The 18,720-nt window shown below is 41.3% G+C and overlaps 1 protein-coding gene across 2 annotated transcripts in view; it reads right to left on the bottom strand.

The window, feature by feature from the left end:
• The window catches only part of atrn (attractin), a 123,556-nt gene that overhangs the window by 56,948 nt on the left and 47,888 nt on the right, over window positions 1-18,720 (bottom strand). For both annotated transcript variants that reach the window (XM_063497135.1, XM_063497136.1), the window contains exons 20-25: window positions 17,379-17,472; window positions 16,287-16,339; window positions 14,120-14,214; window positions 12,764-12,842; window positions 12,014-12,171; window positions 3,709-3,770 (exon numbers count right to left, since the gene is read on the bottom strand). In XM_063497135.1, the coding sequence (XP_063353205.1) occupies window positions 3,709-3,770; window positions 12,014-12,171; window positions 12,764-12,842; window positions 14,120-14,214; window positions 16,287-16,339; window positions 17,379-17,472 (541 nt within the window). The remainder of the gene's footprint in view (window positions 1-3,708; window positions 3,771-12,013; window positions 12,172-12,763; window positions 12,843-14,119; window positions 14,215-16,286; window positions 16,340-17,378; window positions 17,473-18,720) is intronic.

Raw genomic sequence — 18,720 nt, 5'->3', positions numbered from 1 at the left:
ACATTTTCTAGGACATCAGGCCTCAGTGCCGCACTGACCATTATGAGGTTAAGTCGAGTTTTTTTTTTTTTTTTAAGAAGTAAACACCGTGCCGGGTGGACGTGCAGTCAGTGTTCTAGAACATTTTCTTCTGTTACTTTCTCGTCTCCACAGGAACGAAAATAAAAAGCAGCTCCCAGAACAGAACAAGTGCGATCTCACTGCAGGTTAAACAAGTTGAATGTTGTCTCAAACACCTGACAGTTTCATCGCCGTGCCTTGACCTTGTTCTTTATGCCAGATTGTAGTTACTTCAAAACACCATCTCTCTCTTGTTTAGCCCACACTGCTGCGAGCTGGGATCTGTAGAACTCAGTGCTAACGCTGAAATATCTGCATCTGTCTGAATAGGATATTAAAATGGTTTTATGTAATTTTGCTAATTATCTATTCAAGTACTGTCAGTTCCCCAAGACACACACACAGATGTAATTTCTGTGGGTCTTACTTCTGTACGCACCTTTGCTGAACGTTTCCTTTGTATATAAGATAAAGTATAAAGAAAAAAACTTTTTGCTTTCCTTTTGCAGGAGTGAGAAATGTAGGTTATATGATGTATAGTGTCAGACTTCCAAATAAAAAGAAGCCAAAACTGCACTAATATTTCCATGACGAATGTCTTCCCGTGTGCAAATGTTAAAATGTTGCAATTTTTTTTGTGACAGTTCTCTTAGCCTCTTCTACTCAACCAGTTTGGTAGCCAAGAAATTTGTCATTCAGGTCACTATTACTTCAAAGACTGCTTGCTTTAGCAGCAGCCAAGTTTAAAATTAAAAACATGATAGCTCGGGAGAAAGTGAGAATACATTTTCATTGCATTTCCAAAAAAAAAAAAAAAGTTTTTGTGAAATTTCACATTCTCCAGGGCTTTTCCAGGCCTGGAAGAAAACACTCAATTTGCACAGCTAGAGACAACATTCATATTTGTTAAACATTCATGAAAGAAAAAAACCTTAAACTTATTCAGAAATGTTGGAAAAGACCCTGACTCTACTCGATCTGAAATGTTTGGGGGGGGGGGGGGGGGGGGGGGGGGGGTGTTTGTCTGCTTTAAAGAGCCTAGGAAGCCTAAAGGTGAGAAAGTGCTGGACGACTGGACGCGAGTATGTGAATGCATCTGTTTGCTGTTAACGCTGATGTTTAATGCATCTCTTCTGTTCTGCTCTGTGGCTGGAGAACGCTCGTGGGGGTATCTGTGCTGGCACTGCAGATAACAGAATGGCACTACCTTCATCTGTCCCCACAGGGAACATGGCAGCGAGAGGAGCAAGAAAGGGAGATTAAGACACCGAGAAAGACTGAGTGAAGGAGAGCAAACAATTTTCACGTTAATTAGCATCCCTCTCCTCCCCCGCAACGCAAACAATGCAGCACCCACAGAACGGGAAGCAAACAGGGACACGGCTGCTGCGAGCTTGCTAACTTTAGGTCTCCTCATCTTGTGCTGAATCAGTGGCAGGCAGCAAAACACATCAAAAAGGACAGCGCTGTGGGATTAAGAGCAAGTCAGAGGGAGTGGTGGGAGGCTAGGAGTTAATAAATTAAAAAAAAAATAATAAAAAAAACACAAGTCAGGGGAAGGTGGGGAGGGCTGTGGAGACAGGCGAGGGAAAACTAGGCAAGGGACAGAGGGAAAAAATGGAGGAGGCAAACAGAAGGGGAAGATGGGAGAGCCAGACATGAAAGGAGAAAGACAGAGGAGAAACATGGTGGGAAGGTGGGAAATGGGGAGGATAAGAAAGAGGCAGGGGACAAGAAAAAAAAGAAAGGCGAGCAGCTAGAAGGAAGGCGGGGGAATATAAAAAATGATGAATGAAGGAGAGACAGAAAGGGGAAGAGTAGAGAAATAGGGAGCACAACGGGAAGATGGTTCTGTTTATGAATCGCTGTGCCTCTGCTTCCTACACACAGCTGCTTTGCTGACATGCAAACACCCAAATGCTGACGCATGTCAATAAACGTACCAGCATCATAATCCAGTAACCGCGGGGTTTCTAAGTGAAAGCAGAGGAAGTGGGGTGCACAATGCCGTCCTACAGCCTTTAATGGCGAACGCATCCAAAATAAACCTCAGGAGAGAAAGGCGGTTTATTCAGCTGATGCTGAAACACGTTGTTGAACAGCCGAACGGCCGATCAGAAGAATAAAAAAAGGATCCATCAAAGCAGCTCGATCAAATCTATCCTCCTTTACATGGCTGCCGGATCAATAAAAACAGCACAACTCAGAACAGCTGGCAATTTCTTCAACGCAATGTGGCGAGCACACAAACATGAAAAGAGTCCTACAATTCTCCTCTGGGTTGGAGGCGCGCAAACACAAACTCGCACGCTGGATACTCAAGAGAAATACCATACATGCAGTCGAGCATGCAAGGACACAGTTGTGTATCCAATTTTTGTTCCATCTCATTTTTGAATCGATAACACATTACAGCAGTTTCTGAAGAAGTCGAGTACAGACTCTGGGATTCGTCCAAGCCGAACATATGCACATTTTTAGACCTGCCAGGGGAAAAAAAAAAACCAAAACAAAAGAAAAAACTGCATCTCCATCATTACAAAGTAGCGCATCACTCTGCCAACAATACTCCAGAAATTCATTTTAAATTCCAGTCAAGACACAGAGGTGAGTCACTCAAACATAACAGATACATCACAGGAAGATGTGTGCAAACTCATGTGCAAGACGGCAAAAAATAGTTCCGTCTCCGTGCCATCGTACATTTTAACATCTGAGTCAACATGGCATCATAAACTGCAGAAGTAAGCCGGTACAGGGGCTACTGTATGTGGCTGACTTCAAAGCAAAGCAAACATTATGAATGTGGAATTAACTCTGATTCTAACGATGCTTCTTTTGAATTTTACGCTCATGTATCGTTTAAGTGAGTAGCTGCCATACAAACATGAGCAGATAGCTGCAGTTTAAAATAGCATCAACAGAATATCTTCAATTCTTCAAATGACTGAGGTCATCTCCACTTCTTGTAGGAGTGTTCTTCTCAGTCTCCGATTGAAATGAGGCTCAACCATAATGTTGACTCCATTTTTTTTTTTCTCTCATTATGTCTTAAGGCATATACTAAGGGTGATCTCACACTAGCCACGGCTGCCTTGTACTGTGCTTTCATTTAACTGCCCCACTCCCTATGGGCCCCGCTGTCCTGTGATGCCCTTACCAGTCCAGGCCAGAGCGCCACAGTTTGTCTCAACGTCTCTACTCCACTCTCGAGCTCACAGCTTCTTTCTCACACATACTTTTAAAATAACCTTTCAGGGCATAATGAGGTTCATCACATTACATATTTTGTGGGTTATTTGGGGAAGTGGTGCTACGCTGTTTCTTTAACATTTGTTAATTGCTTAACACAGTGATTAACAGGAGGGTCAAACGAACACACACACACACACACACACACACACAGCACATTTTACTAACACGTTTGCCACAAAATAATGTTTTTACACTGTACGCCAGGCTGTGTAAGGCACAGCAGAATCAAAAATGGCTAGTATAAAAAGGGGAAAGCAGCTTTGGTAATCCATCACCATCGTTCACACTGAACACAGGCACATGTATGTACACATTAAGGGTGAGTGCAGACACATTAATGCCCAGGTATCTCTGGTGGAGGAGCGGGCGAGTTGACAGGGGAGGGCCGCTTACCTGAAGAACGTGACGAAGAACTGCACCAGATCCATGAAGTTACTGTGCTGGGAGAAGGCAATCTGTTAAAACAGGAAACAGAGGACACAGGAGTGAGTGAGAAATCTGCTTTAATAGGGGAGATTTTGAAGCAGGTCAGCGTTATACATTCAAAAAATTTTTTTTTTTTAAAAAATCAACCTTTAGACCAGAGCTGACCTTGCAGATCTGAGGAGAACAGGATGGATACTGCTGCTCTCCCTATGCATGCTTGCATTGCATGCTGTGAACCATGTATATGATCAACACTTTACAGTGTGTCTAAAACATTTAATCAGTGACATTTCTCCTTCGCTGAGGCTACCCATACACGGCTATCCCCGACTGCTGGGAGGTTGCCAGTCGGTTGGCTTATCTGTGCTCCCGACTACACGCCTGTCAGAGACAACGACCCAGCCGCCGGACCTCTCAGCTGCCCACAGCCTGCACAAAAAAAAGCATTCCTGCACATGTGGGCAGAAATATTCACTATGTAATCATCACAAGAGCAATTGTGCTAACATAATCCTGTCTTAATCAAGGTTGCCAGGGGTAACATTGGCAGTGAGGTACCAACTCCCCATTGCCCCCTCCTCTTCTTACGCCTACAACTCCACCCCCACCCCCCACCCCCAAGCAAAATGCCTTACATCCACCTGTTCCTACAACAACACAACACTGCCTCTATCTGGCAAACCAGAGGTAATGTAGCTGCTGCCATGTTTCTGTTATGTGGGAACTTGAACCAAAACTCCTCACTGTTTATAATTTGTATGAAAAGCTGGTGTAGCATAGCATTCCTCGGGGGGTAAAAAAAAATGTTAAAAAAAACCAAACAAACCACAAACCACCTGTCATACTCAGATTAGTCTATGAATATGCAATAGGTGGGGAAAAAAACAGACAGGTCAGATTGCAAAAATATCTACCGTGTCTTTACACCAGACCTCAACCAGGCCAAAGGCACCGGGCTTTACAGTGAGGTGACAGGGGGTGTGGGGTGCTGTGGGATCGGCCTGGGGTCTAATTTACTTGTGGAGTCAGCGCCATCTGGATTGCTAATGTGTTGCCGTTGATTACTGTTGAGCACAGATTCCTCAGTGTAATCATTTTGCTCCAGACTGTTGAACACTGAAGATAAGTTCAGGGTATCAGTATAGTCAGGGAAAAGTTTTAAAACGATGACATCAGCACAGATCGGGATAGGCGACCAACACTGGAGCAGTTTAGGAATTAACCACAGAGTACTATAATGGACAATATGTGCCACTAATGCTTTAAAAATCAGTGATTTGATGTTTATCCAGGTACAAATAGGCCACTGACTGTGAGCCTTCAACAAGTAATGTACGCTTTCTACAACAAATGTCTTCTTTTTCCTGTGCATTACCAGTCCCCCTTCATTTCAAACCATTATCAGTCAACAGATGGGACCCCTACCAGCATCTTTTTCCAAAACATAACCACTCCAAGCCCCGTCTGGGTTTCACAAAACCTACCCAGGAAAGTTATACAAGCTGACTCAGAATGACCTGAAACGCACTCCCCCAAAGTATGGTAGGTTGAATCGGGACTGACCAAAAAAAAAAAAAAAAAAAAAAAAAAAAAACCTCACTCAAAGTGGGTCTTGTCACATATCTATTAACTTGGGACACTGCGGAAACACCCTGTACTCCTGCACTTAGCATCCTACAACCTTCCTGATGAGGTTATGAGCTAAAGTTCCCCTCGTTATCACCCATTTCCTTCATATCTCTAGAACCGTACATGCGATTGGCACGTGGGTAGTAATGTTTGTATACAGGCTGATTACTTCCAGCTATTCTTACTTAGTGTAATTCTGTCTAGTTACTTTTATGGATTAAATAACTATGGTTGCTTTAAGAGACCAAATGTCTCAATATGTTGTTTGTCTGTTCATTAAAATGTTTGCCAATCTTTGGCAAGACACATGAACGCCTCATTTTAACTAAAAGTACAGGACTATGTTTAACTTACTGCAGGGTGATATATGTGATTTTGACATTACACAATGCAGCATTGTAAGACTCTTAGGCTTAAAATTCATCCATGCATCTTCAATAAAAACCCTGCGGAGACATTTCAGGAAATTATTCCATTTTTAAAGAAGCCAATTAGGTTATTTGCAATTAAGAGAAAAATGTTTGGAGGAAATATTTTACTTCCTCGTCCTCATGAATGTAAAGAGGGGGTAAAAATGAAAGGCTGAGAGAAAACGCACCGGACAGCTTATGAACCTGCGAATTGCAGGAATTCTTTAAAGAGCGAAGCATAGAATTATCAAAGAAGCCCTGTCGGTCGGGGCACTGAAACCCAGCATGCCTTATGACAGCGTCCTAACAAAGCAGTCTTATTTTTTTTCCTTTTTCGTTGATTAGAGATTCATAATTCTCTGCCCCCACCCCATCAAGGACAACACTAACTTGTCAAGCACAAGAAAAAGCAGAAACATCACTCTATGCCATTAGTGCTTCCACTCAATTTTGAACAGTGCGAGGAGGCTGTGGCACTGGGAAGATGTGCGATAACAGTTATTGTAGCGGCTAATCTCAAGTGTCAGCAATGTGCGGTTCTCTGTCAGTGACAGGCAGGCTGAAGGTGGCAGCAGGCGGCCTGGGCGACGCTCTAGTTATGTGCCCAGCAGAGGGTGACTCTTTAGGGGTTGTAAAGGATCTCACAGCAGGGTCTGTCAGCCTGCCGCCGGGCATTAGGATTGGAAATATTCTGCCTTAATGGATTCTGACAGCTGCTTGAAGTATATTGGAGTTTTGAAGGAAAGTGTCGTTATCATTGCGAGGGATGCCTGCTCAACAGGTTCTGCTATAAAGGAAGGGGTCTGAGGGAAAAGTCATTTTAAATGTGCTGGACTGTGTAGAACTTTGGACTGGCAGCTTACATGCTTATCGTCCTGCTGTGAACTACATCTGAAAACAAACCAGCTGTTGATTGTGACAAGTGGTCGATCAGATCGTCAAACTTACACGAATGTTGTGTAGTAAATGAAAGAAATCTATCAACACAAATAATAAATGTAGAAAATTGCAGAAAGGTTTATGGTAGGAATTACAAACACAGGAGAGTAATTTACATTAATTCACCAAAAACTCCTGTTTTTCTTGTTTGTTACACTCGGTGGACTCAAAGACATAGAAATTGACAGGAGTTCCCATTTTTTCACTGTGTTTTAACTGTTGTTCATCTATTACTTAATTTGGTGTAGTATGAATGGCAATAGGTGTTGTCACATTTTCCAAAGATGGGGGTCAAAGTGGGCCACATTGGAGTATTTGCTGGGCCGATTCTGGCCCCAGGGCCTTATGTTTGACAACCCTGGTGTATACTTTCAAAAATGATGTATGATGATGTTGGTGAACTCTGGACTTTTGCTGTAACAGTACCAGAGGGTTTTCTCTCTTTCCATTTTTTGGTGTGAAATGACTTAACCAACTAATGAATCTGACATCAACAATCAAGAGTCCAGCGCTTTGTGTTTGTGACCAAATACTTGGAGAAGTAATAATACTCCCATCAAACTCAGACTGATTTAATCCTGATACAGGGGCAAAAACAACACCATAAAAAAACCCGTCATCAACAAAACAACACTATACCTGCTAAACCTCAGCACGGCAGCTCTGTCACTGCAGCCATACACTGCAGAAAAATTTACATTTTTCTCAAAACAGCACAGTCAAAGTGGAGCCTCAAAGGTCAGTAAACAGTTTTACTTTACTGTATTTAGCAAGTTAGATTAGCTGGGGAAATGATGAGTAGCTGGCTGATTTTCAAATGTACAGTAAACAACAAAATCTGTAAGTAAAATCTGTGCAAACTTACTTCAGTGTCAAATGTTTTAAAATGTTTCTGAGCCAAAACAAAGGAGTACTGCCATTTTATGAACAAGCACGATCACTTAGAATGACTAAACTGATAAACAGACACCAAAATGGAAAGTCGAGGCAACAACAATGTGATTTAAAAAAAAAGGGAAAGCTAAAAAAGTAAAAAGCCTAAAAGATGACTCCAAGTCACATGAACACTTGGCACGATAATCTCCAGCATACTGCCAAAATGACAGATTTTAAAAAGAAGTAAAGCTTCTGAGCTGAACAGGAATATGTTCAAAAAAATTGGGCATATTTTAAAGAGAAACACAGAGCCACACCTCCGATCACGCCAGGAGGAACTTAAAAAAGGAAGAAGGAATCTAACGATTAGTCTTTAAATCTAAATTAAGACTAAATTACCTGCTTTACAAACTAGAAATGAGCTATGCAATTACTGCAAGGTGACGCAATACTGAATTTCTGTAAGTGGTATTCCTAAGGAAAGTACTTACTCCTGTTATCTTAGTGCATCTCAGATTAAATTAAAGGTGTTAAAAATGTAGATTTTTTTAAAGGTAGAATACTTTCATATATAACCACTATATTAATGTGCATGGTATCTTTTTAAGTTTTCATTTTCCTTTAGTTTTTATACAGTAATAATTTTATGTTGTAACAGTCACTGCAAAAACCACTGCTTCTGTTTTCCAACCTCTCTGCGATCACTATCAAGACACACCCACCAGGCAGCGAGGCATGGCCCAGATAAACACTACACGGGTCCGTACAGATATGCAGAGCAGCAGTCAGCTGATAGCTACAGATGCTGCTACTCCACGGCGGGGTATTAAATTGCAGGCCGTTGTAATCTCTACCATATCATGACATGTTCACTAAGGCACGGAACAGGAGATCACAGGTCTTTAATGTAATTAGTTTGGGATTTGTGTTTCATTACAAACATCATTAAAATCTGATCTATTCTTCATCAGGAAAAAAGGGGGGAGAAAAAAAAGGGAGAAAAGAGGTGTGTGAGAACTCTGGGCTTACTAATCTCCCTGCAATTGATTCTGCTTTGATGATCCGAGCAGCTCGACGGTTGATGAACTCATCATGGAATTCACTCCGACCACTGGGAAAGATCTCATTTGGTAAATGAGACTAATTACAACGGGGTGTGTCCTGTAATCCAATTCAGGGCTCTTTAGAAGTTTTTGATCTGATGTAAAGAAATGTGTAATAATTCCAAAAAGCTTGAGCTCAACCGTGTGTTCGGACAAAGTGGAGCGAAGGTAAAACGAGCAAAATACAAATTCCCTTCAAAATGATGCGCCTGCTGTTCGAGCGCCACTTCCAACCCTGTGAAAGCAAACAGAAGCAACCTTGAGGTGGCGTGTGAAGAGAGGGAGCAAGAGAAAGACAGAGAGCCCTGTATAGCTCAGAGAGAGAGCTTAGCTTTGCGCACTCTGAATGCAGCATGTGTTTCAACTTAACATTCCACTTTGCCCTTGCTCTTTCTAAGTTGCTGTTTATGAACCATTTTCCAGCATGCCGATCTCTGCCTGCCAACACCGGAGGACCCGCCGCCTACGGTTCCACACACAAGCGCGCTCACGTATCCAAGTGCCACACTGCAGCAGACCGCTGAATGCGAGGAGAGCGAGAAAAGGCAAAGGAAAAATCAAGAACTATTAGTCAGAAGAAGTGGTTAAAAAAAAAGAAAAGAAAAAAAAAACAGAAATTGTTACCTCGCTGACGAAGATAAAACTCCATGAGTGCAAAGTAGGGGGCAAGAAACCCAAAAAACACAGCAACAGACCTGTGTTTTAGTTTCAAAATAGGGGTGATCTTCTACATGATCCCACCCAGGAAGGCAGAAGGTGAGGTGGACCTAGAGAGGCCGAGTGGGGTGTGGGGGGAGCTAAGTCAGCTAAGCCCTCTGCTCTGCTGTGGAGCTGCACCTCCTGAGGCTGGTTGGCAGCAGTTTGGGTGTTCTAAAGCTGAAAGAACTAAAAGCTCTCACAAGGCAGGATATGGTAGATGGAGGCAGGATTTTATTTTTTTCCTCCCCTACAGGAGGAGGGCGAGAGGTGGGGGAAGAAGCTTGCAAGGGGGGCAACCAGTGAAAATCATTCCCAGAACTGTTTGGAGAGGCACACAGTCGGGCACAGAAAGCCAGGCCCAGAGTGCCTCTCCCCCTCCAGCAGCGCGCAGTCCTGGCAGAACATTCATTTATTACACCAACAGGTTGTATTGATGCAGGAGTTTATACCACCCTGCACAAACACCCATGTGCACACGGCGCATTTTCAGATGTAATTTCCTGAAATGCTTTATTAGAACACAGAAAACAAGCCACTTCCTACATTAGTGACAACTACACGTGTAAGGATGTCGATACAAAGCTGTATGAGGCAGCCTTACGCTTAACACAGTCGTTAAGCGTAAGGCAACTGAGTACAGCTGCGTTTTAATCAGGGCCAAGTCTGTCTTACAATGTTACTTGAATCAAAGCTGCTGAGTACTGAGACGTAAAGTGTTGTATTGATCACCATTTTGCTAACTATGTCGGCAATAAAGCCAATAAGAACTCATTTCAGGTGAAAAGAAAAGGCTTACTTTCTGAAAAAACAATGCAGCTCCATTACATGCTGCACAATAACAAAAAAAAGTGCAAAAATTAAACACCACTGCTGTTTTGTCTGTACAGTCACACCAAGCTGGTTTACTTTTAATAATTCAGAGGCCTGGAACAAAGTCAGCAAACTTTCCTCTGTCCTGGTGACAGAGGAAATTTCGAGTTGACATAGATAATTGTTCTAAAAGTTAAAAAAAGGCGCAGCAAAAAAACTGCAGTAACCACTACAACACACAGCTAACACATAATAAATTACAACTCTATAAAGGTGTCTTTGGCTTTTAAAGTGTCATGCTTGTATGTTGTTTTAGCATTGTGGATACTGCTTATCTCAGAGTTGTCTAAGGAGCTTGGAAAGAAAAGCCTCTGGACTTATTTAAGTGTCTTAAAGACGTTTCACCTCTCATCCGAGAAGCTTCTTCAGTTCTAAAAGCAACTGGTGGAGAGCCCCGGATTTAAGCCCTACGGGAGTGTCCCCAACAGGGTCATGGACGCCCTGTATTGATCCTCTACGTCAGCGGTCTCCCCCCCCCCCGGGACCAGTACCGGTCCGTGAGCCGTTTAGCACCAGGCCGTGAGAGTTGAGGCTCGGGTGTGAAATTTATGGTTTTCTGGGGTTTTATCGTTAACTCGGTTAACTCGTGTTGTAGTTTTGTGTCTTATTTTGAAAGAAATATTTACGTGTTACCATAGCAACCAAAAGAGCGTTAAGGGGCAGAGAGGAGGATGTTACTCTTAATGTTGTTGGCGCATTTCAGGAGGACGCTGCTAATAAAGTTACACAATTACACAGTGAATTCACGTTTATTATTATATTTACAAAATACCACCGTTTTTGTCTTGGTCGTATCATTTTATTTTGTTGTATTTATTCGCGACACCTTAAAGGCCGGTCCATGAAAATATTACCTGTCATTAAACCGGTCCGTGGCACAAAAAAGGTTGGTTTCAGGTGAACCCCGTCCACCATCTATAATCCAGTTTTGAGATCCCTTCCCAGACGCCTTAACGCCCACTCACATCCTGGGCCTTTTGATCTCAGTAAATCACATGATAGGGTGGGGCTAGGTTTCACAGTGGGTTCACCTGAAACCTTGGCTGATGACCTGGATGACTGAGAACTTCACAGAGTTATCTCAGAGCTGCGTTTTTGTAAGTTGTTCGGTTTGCTTTGGACAGAAGTGATGGGATAAATTAACTTCTGACCTCATCTTAACAACTTTTTTTCCACTACTTCCAAAGAGCCACATAAGCACTGATTCTTTAAATCCCCTGAGCAGCGTGAATTTGACTTAAAGCTACATTTGGTAAAGTCGTCTCCTTTTTCATTTATGTGACACAGAAACAAAGCAACCTTCTCTGTCTGTCACGTTTAAGGTTTCCGGCCATCCCCATTAATTCTACTTCCCAGACTTTGTCATACACCAAGCTTCTCATTTTAAAGCTTTTAGAGTCATATCTAACATTCTTTTCACTTTCATCAAACCAGTGAATGAATGCTGATTCTTAGATGTCACATGAATGACTTACTCTGTCTGGCAGAAGTAAATGTGCCCAGATAAGAGCACTCCATAAACTGACAATCAATCACGCTTCTTTGGCATTTGAGTCATCAATACATGTCAGTTTTTATGTAAATGTATTGCTCACAGTGGAGCTTTATCATAAATATAGAGTTACAAATTGAACAGAATTTTAGTATTGCATTAATCTGTAGTGAGCCTGTCTTTACCGGCCTGCTTTACAAATATGTATGGTAACAAAAACGGATCAGTTATCGTTTAGTGTACGAGTTGCTTACTTGGATCTTGATGGGCCACGTGAAGTTACTGACGTAGACGAAGAAAGTAATGTTGGGGCTGTTTCGGAAATCAAAGTTCTCATTGGAAAAGCTTTCTTTGAACTCTTTAATGTTGCTCCGAGAGACGATGGGGATCTCCTCTCCGGCCTGGGTGCCCGCTGGGTGACACAAACAAGGGACAGAGATGGAGGGAGAAAATAGGAATACAGAAAATAGAAATAACAGGGTGATAAAGAAAAGAGGAGAAGAAAGGGGAATGGGAAGAGGCAGGAATATAGGACAAAAATGTCAAATCATACAAAAGTTATAGATGATGGAGGAAATTATTTTAAAAAAAAAGAAAAAGAAAAAACAAAACAAGACAAAAAGAAAAGGAGAATTTCTCATTTCTGCTCCAGTGTCTGGTGGAATTTTATTGACACAACAAACGTGAAATATCTGCATTCCTTCACATTTGTAAAATCTCCTGGTGCAGAAATTACTACAATGGAAAGACAAGTGACTTTTCATATCCTTTTTAAACAGCTGTGAACATGCTGACAAAAAAAAAAAAAAAAACTTGTTATAAACTTGTTATTACATGAATATAAAACCAGTCATCTTCACTTTCTTTGTCTGAGAAAATCAGTAATATTTATCATTTTAAACCTTAATTTAAACACTTGAGTGCATATTTAAATCACTGGCCAATCATTATCTCACTGACTAATTGGTTGAGCAGCACTAATAAGGGGCTTTGTTGAGACTTACCGGTGAAGCTGGTGGCCCAGGTTACATTCAGATTGAAGTTCTTGGAGGCATTTATGAACATGTCTAGATCTCGGTTTGGCTGAGGACAGAAACACGGACAAGTCATCATCAGTTTACTGGTGTCATTTTCCCCATGTACCCCATAGCAGTCGAACTACAATTCAGTGAAGCGAGTCCGTTTTTTACTGCAACCACCAGAGTAAACGAAAAACAAACTGCTCGTAACACACAGACCAGAAAAGCCCTTACGTTTTACTGTAAGTGCAGAGCAGCGACTTTGTTCACTCCTCTGGTATCACTTTGTAGCTGCACAAGCAGTTACTGTATTGCAGACCAGAGCAAATTTGCAGAGCTAATGGGAGGCCGAATTAACAAATCAAATGTTTGAATAAGCACCGCAGATGAACACGGTATGTATCACATTCACTGTAAGTGAAGCTCAAATAATGTCAAACAGATGTAAGCTGAGATGTAATTGATGTTTACTCACTAACTGAAAGCCAGCGTTCATGAATCAATTATTTATTAAAGAAAAAAGGCAACAATTAACATTTCAACAGCTTCATCGAAGCCGGCTGAAGCTGGACGGCGAGAAATCCAGATGTCTTCACTATTTATTGTTACACATGTGCATCACAGATGTTATCATCGCTTTGTCTTGAATTTGAAATGTTCTGCTCGATTCTATATTTTGTAAATGATCTTTTGGTTTCTGATTTACTAAATAACTGCGGAACAACTCAAACAGCTAAAAATTCAACTTCATTACAAGTTTCCTGGATTTGATAAATATATATCGAAATATGTTGTGATTTGCTGTAACAATTGAGCCTCCCCTGTAGCTGATTGTGCATTTGTAAATCTTCAGTAGAAGCTTTGTCAGGGGAAAAATACCATCTGGAACATTTAATCAGATGCTTATGTTTCAATTTTGGCCCCAGATGCTGCAGCCAGGTAAACACGACCGGACAAGCGTTTGTTTGCCGTAAAAACATCTGTGTGACTGACTCTCTGATGAGTGGCCACATTACTCTTCGCTCTGATGACGAGCTTATCAGCGAGGAAACTTTCCTGCAGGGAACATAGTAAACCAGTCGACTCAGTTTGTTGAGTGATTATTAAATACTGATTCTTATTTTATTTTGAAGTTAGTTTTGGTGTTATGCTCATGTCCATCACCATGCTTCCTGCCTGTCCAGTACAATCAGTGTGCATTTAACTACTGAACTACCATCTAAGTAATCCCTAAAATGACAAAGAAGTGAGCCTATTTGTTCGACAACAACTATAAACTTTCTAATCCTCACAGAAGTGACAGCTGCTGTGGCGGTGGGGTGCTCACTGTTAGACACATACCTCCTCAGGTGTGGCCACAAAGTTGATGGCCGTGTAGTAGCGGTCGTCTTCCTGCGACAGGCTGAAGGTGAACTGGTAGTCGATGAGGAGCGTGTCTGTTTGAAGCCAGTGAGCCAGCGTGGGAGGAATGTGGTGGGGATTACAAAAAGAAGCAGAAGAACAACTCAATCAGTCTAGTTTGAAAGTCACACAAGAACATGGTTTCAGACAGGGCTCCGGGCGGGAAATTACTCCCATTCTTTCCCCGTTTCAAACATTCGATTCGAGACCTGAAGATTTTGGAGCGTGCTCTGTGATGAAGGTCAGGACAGAGGATGGGTTACATGACAGCGTGTCAGCTAGCGGTAAATTACAGCTGAAGGTCACTTTCAGGATAGCGTAACAAAACACTGAAGTTCAAAACAGGGGAGACGGATGCATTCAGACGCCAGGGGTTATTCTGCAGTTACAGTTCCACTCAAATAATCTGGATAAAAGTGATTTAGATGGGGCCAAATCTCGAAAATAAGTAAACATAAAATAATCCCCCCTCAAATAGTTTCCAAAGTCAAACAAAAAGTTCAACTTCAGTCAAAAATCAGTGTAAACAGCTGGATCACGTACTGCCCCCCCGGTTGGTCCCTCATTCTGAGACACTGCAGGAGAGGTTTTTTGGGTCTCAGCAGGGTCTCACTTTAAAGTGACCCCATGCTATTCTACCTGTTATTAATTATAAAAAGTAACACATTTAGTCCCAGTTAGATCAGAGTAATCCAACCTAATGCTGCCAGTAAAACAGGATTTTATGATCCTGGGATAAACTTGAAAAATTGGAGGGTTTTATTTGTTTGTTTGTTTGTTTGTTTCCTCTCCATACAGCAAGGGTAACACTGATCAAAAGCTTTATAGATATTTGAATAATAGTACATGGTGCTGTCATTAAAAAACACTAATGTAATTAACTTCTAATGTACAGAAAACATTCCCAACTGCTTCAACTTCACATTAAAAGGAATGTAACCGGCAGACATGAGTTTATTTTTATTATTAGGTAGTAACAGGAAATGCAGCTTGTGTCAGGAACCGAGTGCTTGCCACTACTGTTCCCCACGAACGCACATACAATACAACAGTCCCTGCTGGCATTTTTTTGACAGCAGGTCGTTTTGAAATATTACAGGGAGTAATGGGACAAGAAGGAGCGGCCACAGTGAGCTGGCAGTCACTGGCAGCACGCCTCTAAGCTCCCAGCAAGGTAACCGAACAGGCGGCACAGAGGGGACATAGACTCATATTGTGCGAAGCAGAAAATCAGATCACCGCGGCTCACGGACTGATTGAAAATTCCCAATTACAAATTACTGCCTGACTTCTTTATTAAAGTTGCAGTGTGTTTGGATGACGGGGGCGTTTGCTACAACCACAAATAGCAACAGGTGCTACCAAAAATAAGCTGTGTTTGAATAACCACGGAGCACACTAGCTGTTAAATTCCATTATAGATTAATAATCTGATGAGGAATGAATTTACAGTTGACTGATTTTAACAAAATATCCAATTACTTATCCAATTAATTCAGGGTAAATATGGATAACACTTAATGTTCCTGCTCATTTATGCCTTAGAAACATTTTCACACCTTAGCAGAATACAGGGTAATAAAAACATAAATACTTTTTTTTTCTTTTTTAAAAAAAAGCAGCACAATGGATGACCTAGTTCCTCCATCAGTGTGAAAATGTAACACTAACATGATTTATAGCTTGTTTGGGTTAGAAAGTACTGATGATTAGACAAACGTGACATCACTTTAGCCTCCATAATCATCAGATAATGAGATTAAAAATGGCAGGACCGCTGTACTGCACTCTGTCTGCAAAATGACTTATCACAGGTGGAAAAAGAGCAAGATGGTCCTTTATAAGCTTACCTGCATTTTTTTTGGCAATTTCATCTGCGTCTCACTTTCAATTCTTTCCACCTGCGACTTGTTTAAAAGAGCAGCTCTGGCTCTGGATGTTATTTTTTAAACATCAAACTGCTTTGATTTAGGAACCATGTTGCTGTCTTGCCACTGACATGAACAAGGAAGAGATTCAGACCTCATAGTGCTCTCTTAATGTGACACCGCACACGCACACACACACAAACCCCTTTACTGACGTTAGTAATTGTAATTCCACTTACAATAGCATGTTCCTTTGAGGGGGTTGCCTTGGTAGCGGTTCTCGACTTCACACCTGAAGAGAGGCGAGGGAAAGATGAACAGGGATGGTAGAAAAGTCAGAAAGAAAGGAAAGAGGGAAGAGCAGAAGACAGAGAGAAGTGTTAACCTTCAGTCAGGAAGTAACACCACAGTGTAAAAGAATAAAAAAAAGATTAAAAGGAGACCGAGTGAGCGTGATGGGAATTCACAGGAAACGTGTGCCTACGAAATCTTTAAAGAAATTTAATAAGGCGAAAAAAAGGCCTCATTTTCATACTGATGACCAATCATTTGTGAAACCTTATCTCAACTTTTTAAATGGATTTTGGAAAACCCTCTGATAATGAAGTCCAGGGTTAAGACAAGTACTAAAAATATAGCTGCAAGCGCTAATGAACAGCTGCTGCTGCGCTGTGCCATGGTTAGAGTTTTTCATTTTGAAATCTCAACATGTGGCTTTACAGGTCTGGAAAATAACATTTCAGTGGAGGAAAAAAACCCACTGAAGTTCATGTGGTTCAGCAATTTTGCACATAAAGGTTGTTGATTACTGGAAACCCATTTCCCAATCTGCTGATGGTTTTACAGGCTCATTTTTAGGTTAGCTCAACAACTGACAAATACATGTATGCTGTTAATTTTTGGAGAAGTTGACTAAATCATTGAAAGAAATTCACATTTTTACTCGTCACTGAATGTTGTTTTCACGGTACACAGATTGCAGAAGCCTTGATGTCTATGATTGACCAGTTACCAGCTTTGATCCCCAAAGTACTAAGCTATAAGCCCGTACTATCACAAAGGACCATCTTCAAGTTAGAGTCCTTTGTTCAAAACATGTGTGAAGAAAAAAATTCCTAGAAAAGTTGAAAAGGGCTATTTGAGGGTTTTCTATAGACCAGTACCACTATTGTGCTGTCAGATTCTCTGGATGTAACACATAATGGATCTACGGTACCCCACAAGCAATCTGAATTCTAGGGGTGCAAAATATTACAGTAAAGATTTCAGACATCGCATGAGTGAAAAAGAGGACAGAAAGACAGGCGAGCGTCATGAAATGTGAAACTCACAGGTGGCATCTGTCTCCTTTGATGCCCTTGGTGGTACAGAAGCACTTGCCATTGTTAGGGTTGCACATGCTTGCGTGGCCATTACACTTGCAGGCTGAAAAAATAAATAAATAGATAAATAAATTATTTTACTTATCATTGCATCAACCACACACAAGACTTGTACAGTACAGTGAATATATTACACATATATAAACAATCTAATGACAGATTAACTTGATTCAGCACATTCATAACCTATAAGACCTACAGACTCCATTAATGGCCTCTTCCTGTGTTAAACCATTTTGCCCTGCATGATAATAGTGAAGCTCTGTTTCTTCTCTTGTCACTTCCAGCTTGGTGGTCAGGATGAGGATTCAAAGTCTGACACTAATATTCATTGGACCGCCTCTGCTGCATTAAGTCTTCTCATGTACATCCCAAAGATTCTCAGTGGGGTTAAAGTCTGCGCTCTGTGCTGGCTAATCCATGTGTGACAATGTCTCATGCTCTCTGAACCAAACAATGTGAGGATGATGAATTCTGACATTGTCATCTTGGAATATGTCTGTGATATCTTGGATGAAAAAAAAAGAATCCATCGTGCAGTATATCCAGGTGGTCCAGCTGACCCTGCATAATAGCACCGTCCCCACAGGCTGTGAGCATGAGGCATGAGGGGTTGTTTACCTCATCGGCTTCACTTCTTACCCTGATGTACAAACCACTATGGAAAAGGTCAATTTAATTCAATTCTATTTATATATTGCTAAATCACAACAGTCACCTCAAGGAGCTTTATATTGTAAGGCAAAGACACTACAATAATACAAATGACTGCATGATCTTTTCCATTGCTCTAGTGTCCAGTCTTCAAGCTTACTGGCAAACTGAACCAGATTAATATCACATAGAAGCTGTGAACACAGCTGTTTAGTCCCCGTCCTTTGAGTTCTCATAATATTGCGCGAGTGAAAAAGCTCTTATTTTAACTATTAAACACAATTATGAGTTCTACAGTTGATTTTTTACAATATGACTGAACGTTTAACATATCTCTGATAACAATCATTCCAGATGAATCATTACTGTCAGTGCATATAAAAATATTCTGCACATATGTAAGCTTCATAAGCTTCAACATTTGGTCAGTAACCCACATTAAGCTGAACAGCATCCAGCACATTATTTAGTTCATTTAAACCCGGGTTGTCAAACATGTGTCCCACGAGCCAGAACAGGCCCTTTACTACAAGGTCAAATCTGGACAAATGGATGGGAAACAGCAAAGATTTAGGATATAGTTTTTACCTTTAGACTGTTTTGCACCAGGAAGTATAGATTTTGCTTTATGTGTTGT

Source organism: Pelmatolapia mariae, linkage group LG16_19, assembly GCF_036321145.2.
Source record: "Pelmatolapia mariae isolate MD_Pm_ZW linkage group LG16_19, Pm_UMD_F_2, whole genome shotgun sequence".
Classification (NCBI taxonomy): Eukaryota; Metazoa; Chordata; class Actinopteri; order Cichliformes; family Cichlidae; genus Pelmatolapia; species Pelmatolapia mariae.
The sequence above is the reverse complement of the archived record's forward strand: the minus strand, read 5'-3'. Positions and strand labels throughout refer to the sequence as shown.